Source organism: Mugil cephalus, chromosome 16, assembly GCF_022458985.1.
Source record: "Mugil cephalus isolate CIBA_MC_2020 chromosome 16, CIBA_Mcephalus_1.1, whole genome shotgun sequence".
Taxonomy (NCBI): domain Eukaryota; kingdom Metazoa; phylum Chordata; class Actinopteri; order Mugiliformes; family Mugilidae; genus Mugil; species Mugil cephalus.
The window spans coordinates 12,357,584-12,370,278 of NC_061785.1; the positions used below are offsets into that span (position 1 = coordinate 12,357,584).

The 12,695-nt window shown below is 40.6% G+C and overlaps 1 protein-coding gene across 2 annotated transcripts; it reads left to right on the forward strand.

Moving 5' to 3' along the window:
- The first annotated feature begins 543 nt into the window (after positions 1-543).
- Positions 544-12,081, forward strand: ndel1a (nudE neurodevelopment protein 1-like 1a). Of its 2 annotated transcripts, XM_047609167.1 has the most exons (10): positions 544-630; positions 2,704-2,801; positions 5,894-6,047; positions 7,657-7,805; positions 7,992-8,128; positions 8,275-8,448; positions 8,807-8,901; positions 9,004-9,149; positions 9,281-9,315; positions 11,144-12,081. In XM_047609167.1, the coding sequence occupies exons 2-10, from the start codon at positions 2,716-2,718 to the stop codon at positions 11,152-11,154; spliced, it is 987 nt and encodes a 328-aa protein (XP_047465123.1). In that variant the 5' UTR covers positions 544-630; positions 2,704-2,715; the 3' UTR covers positions 11,155-12,081. The 2 variants fall into 2 exon arrangements, with proteins under 2 accessions (XP_047465123.1, XP_047465122.1); XM_047609166.1 differs by lacking the exon at positions 9,281-9,315.
- The last annotated feature ends 614 nt before the right edge of the window (positions 12,082-12,695 follow it).

Sequence of the window (12,695 nt, forward strand, 5' to 3'; positions counted from 1 at the left end):
ACCTTGTGTTAGTTTGATAACACGGTGGTACCAAACGCTGTTGTCGTCGACAGCCGGCAGGTGATGCTAATTTAACGTTTACCTCGTGTTATGCGCAGTTGTTGCGCAGCACTGAAGCCCTCGAACAAGAAAACAACTGACGGAAATCTACCCTAAAACAGAATATTACATTTATTTCGTCAGTATAATTTTATAATTTTATTATTATTATTATTGTTATTATTATTATTATTATTATTATTATTATTATTATTAGTAGTAGTAGTAGTAGTAGTAGTAGTAGTAGTAGTATTATATAAACAATCAGAGTTAGCTGTTTGCTTAACCTAGCAGTAATTGTAATATTTAGTTTTTTTTTTAGCTTAGAATTTGTTAGTGATATCGTAATATTTTCTATATATATATATATGATATAATATATAATTTAATTATTAGCATCAATTAATTCTCAGTTCTTTCTGCTATTGAGGTGTCAAATTAAAACTGTGACCAATATTCGTATTTAGGGTGTATTTCCCTTTAAATAGCCAGCAGAGCTCAGCAGACAGCAGAGAGGACGGACTGGCCTCAGCGGCTCACACCACCGACCATCATGAACCGATAAACAACACGGCTACGGGCGATGTTCAGGTACTGAATTCAGCATAGCTGCTCTCTCTTCTCTTTGCTTTTAAAGCTTTGGTGCTTTTCGTCAAATCCGCGTAGCAGCGGGTCTTTTTATGTGGTTATTCTCTCCTCGTTTCCTCGGCTTGTTTGCACACCCAGTTTTGACAGCTGAGCTCAGCATCATCGCTGCTTCCGACCTGATTTTTCCTAATTTTAGGTTGAAATTCAAAACTGATCATTAAATTTGTTTGTTTTTATTGCTTCTATTTAAATATCCTTTCTGTGTAGGAGATATATATTTTTTAGATCATCTCCTCCCCTTCAGGCGGTGGCTCTGCTTATATAGATTACCATATGATCAATGTTCAACAGGGTCATTTTTATAAGTGAGAAATTCAAATAATTAAATAGTATTTGGTGATGGGTGATGATTACTGTGTGACTTGTTTAAATCTCCATCGATTTACAATATTGTTCCGGTATCTACATGTTGACCCATATTTCAAATAAACATCAATATTAATGTATATAAAATGGATTGTTCTGTAAAAAATGGCTTGTTTTGGGTTTGTTTCCTCAGTTGTAATATCATTTTAGTGATCGTATGATTTAATGTAATTTGTATTGTTCAGAGAGGAATTTGCAGTGAAACATACGAAATACTACAGGAAATACTAAAAGAAATTAGATTTTCCTAATCTCTCAACTTAAGATGTACCTGTTTGTTTGTTTTTGGTTTTGTTGTGTTAACATTTGGACTGACAGGTTAGCAGTTTCCCTCTATTTCCAATCATAATTCCAGTTCTAAACTAAGCTAACCACATGCTAACTTTGGTGCTGGTTCTTGGAAAAACAGACTTTAAAATAAAATGAACTGATTAGCTGAGTTAGACATTGTTTCGTGTATCGATTGGTTTATTTAGATCACATTTTAAACATAAATCCTACTGATCAGTATTCAGTCTAGGTCTAAAGCATGATGTCAGCCTGTTCCCATCATATCCTTTGAGTCATGCTTGCCAGCACGGTTTGTTCTATACTGGAATACAGGAAAGGCATAGGAGTAATAATTACATTTTAGATCTCACAGCTCAGACTGGCTGTCAGTTTGATTTTAGTGTTTCATTTTGACGTTTTAAATCAAACCATTTCTCCTTTAATCTCATAGTTTTCTCTTTAATTTGGTAAATCTGGAAATCACTTGTTGGACACTCTCTCTCGATGTTCAGTCACTTATTTATTTCTTTGTATGGAAAAAAGGGGCCTCAACTCAAATCTTGGATTTAGTTAAAACACCTTTTCACTTCTTATTCCGTTCACAAATGAAAGTTTCGGTGTTAGGTCACATAAAACCACACCAAGAATGTTTTCTGCATATTTTGGTCTACGTCACCAGAATCCTGTCATTCTTCACCTTCTAACCGTAAAGAAAACAGACTGTTGAGTCACCTGTGCATCATTAGCATTACACAATGGCATTAAATGATCTTAAACAAATCAAGGCTTTAGCTTTTAATTAACTGACCTAAGCCTTTCTGTTTCAACAAAACGACACTTGTGACACTCAGCAGAAATATGGTGCAGTATTGTTTGGGTCACGTGGTTTTGCTGCATCTTTAGCCTAATTTTTCAGTCTGCTCACAGCTAATTTACTGTGTAAGGTTTAACTTCACACTAATTATGAGTCACTGTGATGAACGAGGCTCCTCTTCAGTGTTTCTCCTGTGAACTCTTCTTTATTTTTAAAAAATTATGCAGGTTAATGTTTGATTTATTTTTATTTTTTGCTGATTACAGGATAGAAGAGCTAGCTGGTGCACCACATTTAAAGCATTATATATTGTCAGTGTGATCTTATTTAGGTCAGTCTGCGATGTCTTGAGAATTAAACTACTGTTTAAACTCTGCGGTTTTAATAATTGGTTTGGAAATCTAGTTCTCACTTGATGTTGTTGTAGGGATGTAAGGGCTTAGAGAACGACTATGAAAAGAAGGATTTTTTCCCAGCAAAGATTTCACACAAGACTGTAAATCACAACAAACTCTCTTTTATTCCACCATAATTTTGTTTCCTCTTTGTTATTCCTTCCTGTGTAGATTTGTTTCTCAATGGAGATGGACATGATACCAAAATTCACCTCAAAAGATGAGGAAATTGACTTCTGGAAGGCTCTTTCCCTCAAGTACAAGAAAGGGTATGTAACTTCTTCAGTAACATCGGCCCTTTGGTTAACCTCCTGAGACCTTAGCTTTAGTTTGGTATGCACTTTTAATTTCTCCAAGGTATTTGAGATTAGTAGGGACTGAGAACTATAAAAAGGATTTTTACTTATTTTGTTATGGCTGCAGAATAAATCCACTGAAATGACCGCTATCGTGTTTTTACACCAACTATCTAACTATCTAGGTATGAGGATAAAAGTTTAAATGAAAGGAAAAAAGCTGCCACAATAAAACTTGAAGTCCCCATATGAGGACATAAGGTCTCAGGAGTTCAAAGGATAAGGCTGCAGCTATTCTGTTTTCTTTTTTTTTTTTCACTTCTAGTAAAGTATTTCTTGCAAGTACAGTATCTAAAATAATTGGTTTATGGTACAGTAAAGTACTTATGTAGCCAAAGTACAACTTTGACTAAACACATTTGTTGACCATGAGAAAAAGGATGCGATCTTAAGTGCTGGCTGGGGACAGAGGTGGACAGATTTTAGCACTAGGTGTGAGCACAGATACTCAAAGCTGGCCTCTTGGGATCAGATTTCCCGAGTTGGGTGTTAATGCAAAGTCTGAACAGAACCTTTGGTACTGTCTCCACGCCTCTGTCTGTGGGAACGACTGCTCACTTTAGGAATGCTTCGCCGGGTGTCTTGTCAGCCATTCTTACCCTTTCAATTAAAAAGCAGAGTTGGCATATCCTGTGACACTTTTAATGGATACGGGATGAGCGGTGAAAGCTTATTCCTTCTTCCCCAAAGCGACGGCTCTCGTTTCGCATCGAACATAAAAGGCTCCCGTGTCTCTTTTGTCATTCCATCTCGGAATGGGTTTATAATAATAATTCTCACCATTATTCATGAGCCGACGACTAACATGAGCTGAAATCTTATCTTGCACTCTAATGTGCCGCAGTCAGCTGATTGAAACGAATATACCCGACGATAAAGGAAACAAACCAAGGCCTACGCCCAGTTATGTAAGAGTCTCTAGACAATAGGTTCCTTCAGAGTCGAGGCCACATCCTCATATGTTATGTGATATAAGTGTTTTTCTTCAGAATTGATAATATTAAAAATAACTGTGTTATTGAGGCACCTAATATTGTAATGGCTTTAATGATCCTATAATTGACCTCACAAACTGAAAAACCAGAGTCAGTTGTTTTCTGAAAATGATCATTCATCAAAGTTTAAGTTGAGTTTAACATCCTTGCTTTAAATAGCTGAATAACTGCATTTTAGGCTGTTATGTAGTTTTTCACATGATCTTGATCAGCACCTTTAAAACTCTTTAGTCTCGGGTCATGTTTTGTCATGTTTCCCTTCAGGCTGTTACATCGTTCAGTAAGGAAACCATTATTGTGGAACAGATTCAGAGGCCTCAGGTGACAGTGGCGTGTCTTTAAATCAGAGAAATAAAATTATTTCTAAAGAGAAATACAATTTCCCTTACATTTTTTTAACATCTTTGTGTTCATGGATTAGGTTTTGTGGTTCACAACTTCACCATTTTGCTTCACTCTCACTTGCTGTCACTGTGTTGTCTTTGGTTTTTGGCTGTTGAACGTCCCCGTTTTTCTTACAGTTTTGCTTCTTGATCTTAATGAGTTCATTTTTCCAACCTGTCCTACAAAAAAAATGGTAGATGGATTAAGTTAAAAGGTAGCTAGTGAAGAGAATAGAATATTTACCAACTAAAAGACTTGTAGTTTTCTCAGAAGTTGTTGGAGACCAAACTTAGTTGGATTCGATTGCCCTTGAGAAGCCAATAAGATTTATTGTTGTAGGTTAAATGAAAAGATAATGTTTTATTAGGATTTGTTCAGATCACACTTTATTGGCACAACAACAGCCTGATCTGAAGAATCCAGTATGTCAGGCCTGAAACTGAGCATCAGACGTGACAATTGACTGTGAGTTTTATTCTGTGCTAACTTCATGACAACAAATCCCTTAACAATCCCCTGACATTGGCCACAGTTTGAAACTAGCATAATCTTACCTCTGCAGTATATTAATACCTGAGCTGATTCAGAATCCATAACCATCGCGTAATCGGTGGAAATTTTAAGTGTTAAATGTTAAATAAGGTGGAAAATCGAGTAGATGACTCCATTTGACCCCTGGAGGGTTCCCCCCTGCTGTTCAGATGCACCGGCTGGAGAATTTTCTGTGAAGGGGAAGCACCAGTGTGCAAATTTACAACCCTTTTCAAAAGCGAAACCAGTTCAAAGCCAGCTCTGACTAAGCGTCACCACAGTGGAGTGGACACACAAATGGATTTCCTGGCCCTGAGCCACCTCCAGCACTTTGCCTCACATGATGCCATTTATAGACAGCTGGGTTTGTGTGTGTGTGTGTGTGTGTGTGTGTGTGTGTGTGTGTGTGTGTGTGTGTGTGTGTGTGTGTGTGTGTGTGTGTGTGTGTGTGTGTGTGTGTGTGTGTGTGTGTGTGTGTGTGTGTGTGTGTGTGGGGGTGGGAGGGGGGTCATATCAGCAGACTCTTACATAATCAACAATTCATGCTAGAGCTGGTGTGTGATCACATGGCCAATGTGTTTTGGTCTTTTTTCTTTTTTTTTTCTCTTCTGTAATTCATTTTAAACAAAAGTTAAAAATTATCTCTTATACTAGATAAAGACCTGAGTATTCATTACAAGAATCTCATCATATCAAATGTATATAATAAGTATTTAACAATAATGTTATTCAGATATACTTGTGCACACAAAACCTTCAAACTGACCAGCATGTCTGGTCTAGCCGCTTAGCATCCCGATGCTAGCAGCTGTCATTCCTTGGCTACCATTTCACACAAATGCTAAAGCTAATTAGTAGTTTTTTTTTAAGTATTATAGATTATGGATAAAAGAATATAGATAATAATCAGCATGAGAGAAATGTATTTGAATGTTTAATCTACTAAAAACACTCTCTTTGTGACAAAAATTCTCTTTGAGACAAGATAAAAAAAATAAATAAATGTTTTTTAGCTGTAAATGAATGCATCCACCTGCAGTGCAGCACTTTCTGTCCTGACCTGTTATCTAATGGGTTTCTGTCTGTCTGCCACAGCTGCCAGGAGGCCCAGGAGGAGCTGCTGGAGTTTCAAGAGGGGAGCAGGGAGCTGGAGGCCGAGCTAGAGGCTCAGCTGGGCCAGGCCGAGCATCGCATGAAGGACCTACAGTCGGAGAACCAAAGACTCAAGAATGAGGCCGAAAACCTCAAGGTAACTGCGAAGCAATGAGGAAGGAAGGGTTCCTGTCAAAATATCATAGAGCAAAGCTAAGCAAACGAACAAAAAAACTAATGCAACTGGACTTGTTAAAGCTTTTTACATCTTCCTGACCTCCACTAGCCTTGTATAACCAGACATACTTCTTATTAGAATATGCATTTGGATTTCATCTTAGGACGTATAAACTAATTCAGGGAGAACAAAAAAACAAACACAAAAACGCCTCTTCACACAATTAGACAGACCTCCAAATACTCTAATTCAACTCCAGGTGCTCAGGTGACGTGTATGACCGCTGTTACTCTTCTGTCAATCACTACATGAAGCCCCGCCCCAAGATTTTGATTGGCCCAGCAGATCTTTGCTGAAGTAACACAGAAAGGGCTGGACCTCCACTGTTAATCATTTTGTTGGTTAAAATTCATAAATGTATTTAAGGACCTTAGCTGTGGATGTGCGTTAGACGTGCATGTATGTGATATTAACAATAGATTAGACACGTGCTAAACGAGTACAGCATGTCTTCCTGAGTACCCTTGAATTAAATATTGATGTAGCCTTTTTATGTCCTTTAGTGTGGTCTCCTGGGAGTGAGGAAAAGTGAAGTCACGCTGGAACAGCTGCTGCTGCCGTAAACGTGCACAGTTTATTAATTCATCTTTCTTTCTTTTTTATTAGCCATCAGCTTTGTCTTTGTGGTTGGACGCATGAGGTCATATCTAGATCACACTTATATCAAGGCCTCATCCTTGCATCACAGAACGGGGTTGGACGTCTGATTTCTTGTAGGTTTGTTCTTGTTGGGAACCCAATAGTGAAATGGTTATTTATTAACGGATGCACCGGCCTTGGTAAGGAGGATATTCCTACATAATGATGATCTCACCTCCGTGTGGCGCTGAGGCACATCGTTTCCAATCTTGCCACCTGTCCTGTCCTTCTCTGGCCATGTCCCGGTGCAGCTGATCGCTACAGCTACAGCTCATAAATAATGCATCAGACCGTGTCTCATTCTCGCTCCATAATTACCAAAATGCATGCGCCACATTTCCAGCCGGGTGAGTCGAGGCTGCAGCAGGTTTAAGACGCCTGGGCCATGGTGTCTGGTAGAATATAGAGTAGACGCATTAAGTGAATTTGGTTTTGGAGGAACTTCTATTGCTCTCCCCAGAAACCGCACAAATCTACCATTAATGGTAGCACAACAGTGGTTCCCAAATAGTCATAAAACACAACATCAGATGAATGTGACATATATAATTGTGCTTTGTGCTTGCGTTCGTGCAGATTCCTGCCGTCGATTCCGACCCCACTTTCACAGCACATATAGGTCAGACGTGCAGACGGGCCCGGTGGTATTTATCGAGCCGTTTGTCTCGGAGCTGCTGGATATATAGGTCACATTTAACCATCCGCTGCCTGAACGGGAAAAAAAAACGAGGGGAGCACTGAAAAATGGATCGTGGCACGCGTGCGTGCGTCAGAAGCTGTTTAATCGTTTTCCTATAGGACGCACTCCGGCCTGTTTGTAGGTTAAGTGCATGCATCGTGTCAACACTGTGCCCCATCCATCTTCATCCGTCTCGCTCTTCCTCCTCAGGAGAAGCTGGAGCAGCAGTACTCCCAGAGCTACAAGCAGATCTCCATGCTGGAGGACGACCTCGGCCAGACACGCAGCATCAAGGAGCAGCTCCACAAATACGTCAGAGAGCTCGAACAGTCCAATGACGACTTGGAAAGAGCCAAAAGGTGTCTTTACATACTCACTGAAATGAAATAAAATTTGAAAACAGTTCAGCAAATGGCTTAAATGCAACAGACTGCAGGCTTAAACCGGATCAGTTGACGGATAATTAATAAAAAAAAAAAAAAAAAAAATGCAGGACCTGCCTCTGAGGGTATGCGCGGGGAGCTAATAAAATGCGGTTCTCTCAGGGCCACCATCGTGTCTCTGGAGAACTTTGAGCAGCGCCTGAACCAGGCCATCGAGAGGAACGCCTTCCTGGAGAGCGAGCTGGATGAGAAGGAGTCGCTGCTGGTGTCTGTGCAGAGATTAAAGGACGAAGCCAGAGGTGATTATTGACTTCACTGATGAGACGCACCGTCAATCTCTTTTCCTGCTCGATAACATACAGCTGCTGCGCTTCGCCTCCTCTTTAATGAATTAAAATGTCAGATATGTACAAATATATTTCCTTTTTGTGTATTTTCTATAAAGACTTGAGGCAGGAGCTCGCCGTGCGGGAGAGGCAGGCCGACGTAACCAGGATGTCGGCTCCAAGTTCACCCACACAGGACAATGTGAAGATGGACAGTGCTGTCCAGGCCTCTCTGTCCCTGCCTGCCACCCCACTGAGCAAAGGTCTGGACAACGCCTTTGCCAACACAACAGGTAGCTGCGGCTCAGTCTACTATAAATTTTTGCTTTTCTCCACATTAACCAAGCACAGAAAGCACACTGGAAATCTGAGTTGTTGTTGTTGTTGACATGCAGGGCTCAGTAATTATCCTAATCTTTGTGTTGTTGTCAAAAATAACTGATGTCAGGGCAAAGATCAACCAATAACCTTAACCTGTGCTGTCACCCCTCATTGTGTTGCACAATTTGTGTCATAACTTCATGTCAGGGCACACGCACAACAGACTGTATTGTTCACGGTTCTGAAACGGCAGTAGATAGTGAAGCGTTTGCACACTCAGCACTGTACACAGTGTGACGCTCACATGAATCTTTCCCATCTCCTGTGCAGGTCTATCGAACGGTTACGGCAGCAACTCGCCGCTCACTCCCTCCGCCAGAATATCGGCCCTCAACATCGTCAGCGATTTACTCCGGAAAGTTGGGGTGAGCTCTTCCTCCTCCGTGTTTAACTTCCAGATGTCCAGGTCTCGGTTTTTCTCCTCCAGCTTCATGTAGAAAGTCCCTCGTCGTTTTGTCTCCCTGCAGGCCCTGGAGTCGAAGCTCGCCGCCTGCAGGAACTTTGCCAAGGACCAGAAAGCGAGGAAGGCTTACGGCCTCGACAACAGCAACGCGCTGAACGCGAACACGGCCAGCTACTCGCAAGCGCTCCACACATCGTACTTTGACAAAGCGTGAGTGAAATCGACACACCTGTAGCACTGCAACCTAAAGACTGTCATATTTGTGGACATGTTACTGCGGTGAAGGATAAAATATGAAATATGGAGGAGTGTCTGAGACTTGTATGCATTTTCTCCACCAGGACTGAGATGGTCACGTTCCCTGCATTAATTCTGGGTAATTCGCCTGTTAGCACTGTGTGTCAGGGTGCATGCTGAGTACTAACAAGCCTCCTTCCCCATCTAATAACATTATAACCATAACTGTGAGCTAGATAACAAACTTTTTGAGGTAGGTGGTTGTGGTGGTGGTTTAATGGTGGTGGACATTCTTATTTTTGAGTGTGAGACTAATGTAGTTCTAACCCTTAATGTAGTATTTTTGTCGTGTCTCTTTGTATCTCTGGAACGAAGCTCAGGATCTTAAATGAAATTGTTGGTTGAATCCTCATTTGCTGTGGATGTATCTGGAGAGATTTCATTGTGGACACATGTTCCCATTACCAACACTTTACTGTTACTTTAGTCCTTAATTCAACCAGTTAAACAGAACCGCAAACGACATCCTCCAAAATGATGATTGTCCAGTTGATTCCCCTCCTCTCTGATGCCGTTTTAACAACAACTGAAACACTACAATGGTTGTGAAGGAGGATTTAGTAAAGGACAGTTACATTATAATGTATTAACTAGTGTACCTAATGTTTTTCCAAAGTGCGTTCATATGAGGTGAGCACCCAGCACCAGATGCCCTGTATATTTTTTGCTGTCAGACTCTAAACGTGGTTCACAGTGTGATGACGGTGCATTTCTGTTGAGAGAAGGACAGTTTGCACTGAAATCAGATAGACAGTGTCCTTGTTGTGTAGGCACGGTTGTTGTATACAATACATAATGTTCACCGTCAGTCGGATAAGATCTGCCTTCTGACTTTAATTCATATTCTTGGCATTGTTTACTTATTCTCCACATCCAAATATATCCAAATCAGGAATTGCTTTGACTGCCCCATGAACTGCCCAGCGCTTTGTTCAAAAGTGACAAGGGATACTGATCATTCCCCAACAACGGAAGAACCCAGTTGAACCAGTCGGTCCGGCTGCTTCTCGCTGACTCTCCAACTTCCTTCCCAGCCTCAGTGTTCAGCTTCTATTTTTAGCAATGTGTGATGATGTTGATGAAGGTTGAAGGCTGATGATGAGGACAGAGTGCCCTGCATGATCTTATGTCATCACTTGTTTTAGTCTTTAGAAAGAGTCAGGATGTCTGAGGGGGAAATGTAACAGGAAATAAATGTTTTGTCAGCACAAACCTGTCTTTGGTGGAATGTAACGAACTATATTTAAGTAACCATACTAAAGTACACAATTAAAAGGTTACTTGAGTATTTATTTATTTTTTTCAGTTTGCTGAATATTGTAAATAATATTTACACTCTAAGATCCCAACAAGTACGACAACCTCTTTTGCAGAAACATAGTTCTACTTTAGTAACAGCTAGATGAAGCATGAGGGTAATGTGGTAGGCCGTAAACGTGTTTGCTTTTACTGTGAAGTCAGATATTTTAACATGAAGCTCTGTATGCATTGATGCACTTTTGGAGCCCTCTAGTGGTCATTAGAGGAACCGCAGTTGGCCGATTTCTCAATTTCGCAGGGGCTGGAAAAACTTACAAAGTTGGTTGAAATGTTCATTTTTTGATGCTATAAAAAAGGCATAAGAAGTCAGGATTGGAAGATTCTCTTTAGACATTTTAACATGGGAGCAGCTTTGGAGGTGGCCTCTAGTGGACATAAGAGGAACTGCAGTTCCCACCTGTTCGCTCCATTTATCACCAGAGGTTACTACTTGGTTTTTCCTAACCTGACAGGAATGGGGTTCTGTACTCACCACCTTTTAAATTCTGAGGCTTTCAGTCAAACTACAGAAGCTTTAATCTGTGACTGGTGATGGGTTAGATTGAAGACTTTCTGTTTTTAAAGTCACTGTTTTTTGTTTTCTGCAGGAGGAACATGAACGGACTGGAACCCGGTAAACTGACGGCCATCACCGCCCCTCCTGCTGCCTCCTCCGGTTTTGTGCCGCTCGCTGTGTGACGGTAACCTCCACTGAAACCGACACAGGGCAAAGAGAGAGAGAGACGACGCAAATGGCTGTAAAACTGTAAAATTTAAGTCTCCCCACACCGTCTTGACACTTGTGCTTCGTCCCCCACTGTATTTATCGGCCCCTGTCTGTTTAGTTTGTGCTGCTGTATCTGCTGTTTGACCACACGGCTCACAAAGACTATAAATCTCTGTAGACTCGCTGAGGATCTCCCCTGATTTGTGGTTTCTGGGATCAGTAAGTCGTCCAAAAAATATATAAATATAATGCAACTGCTGTTGAAAGCTTTGAGGGAACAGTCCTCTAATGTTTCATTAACCCACATTAATTAATGGGTTGTGTGGAATAATTTAGAGGAACTTGTCTACATTGAATATTAACGTTATAAAACATGTTAAACTTGATCTAAAATGAATTTGGCTTTTAGCTGTAACTTCTGTTAGGTCTCAATGCCTCCTAAAAGAAAAGGGACGGTGAGTCTTTGTGTCACTGTTGCGGGTCAAACCATCTAACTTCTGAAGTAGGTGACATGACGTGTGCAGTATTGGTCATATTGATCGTTGTTGATAACCAGCCGGTAACATGATGGATGCGTCGTAGTGTTCAGACCAGTTTAACCAGCGTTTATACTTTCTGTTGTGTTTTATCCGACTCATTACACAAACACACTTTCAGTTCCGCAAGTGAAGCACTTTTGTGTGAACTTAATTTTTTTTATTTTTATTTTTTTTCCCCTTTCAAGTGCAATATTGCCTGTTTGTTATCGTGGGTTTAATTTATTTCAGATTTCTTTTGTAGCATGTTTCAATAAAACATGTAATTATACTCCACCTCCTACTCAAACCTCTCGCTGATTTTGTTTAAAAACTAATAATCACCGGTTGTAATAATTCCAGCATGTGTGGACGAGCGTGGGAGGAAGCACCTGGAGAAAACTCAGGCAGGCACAAGGAGATGATGGAAAGGCCTTGATGGGTTTGAACCCAGAGCCCTTCTCTCTGCTGTGAGGATACGGTGCTAACCACTTCACCAAAGATTTTGAATTTACAATTTTAAAACCACAAAAACAACTGGATTTCTTGATTTATTTTTGTGGCGGTCAGTTTAGCTGTTCATGAGGAACATCTGTGGGTGGTCTCCACCTGAAACATGTCTCGAGTCTGAGACCATGGCTCTAATTACAGAGGATCTCTCTCTGCAGAGTTTCTGGTCTTGATAATGAAAGATAATGAAATTAGTAGTCATGAATCTGTAACTTTCTCTTATTACTGGTGAGTGTTATTTACAGCCTCATCGTGAATCCAATTACAGGTGAAATCTGGATGTTAACGGACTGCAGGCATGTGAGTTTCAGGTGGACACCGCCCACACGTATCACCCAGCTGTAGGTTAGAAACATCTTGTAGAAAAATCCAGGTGTCTTTGTCTTGGTCTTACCTGGCTGACTGAGG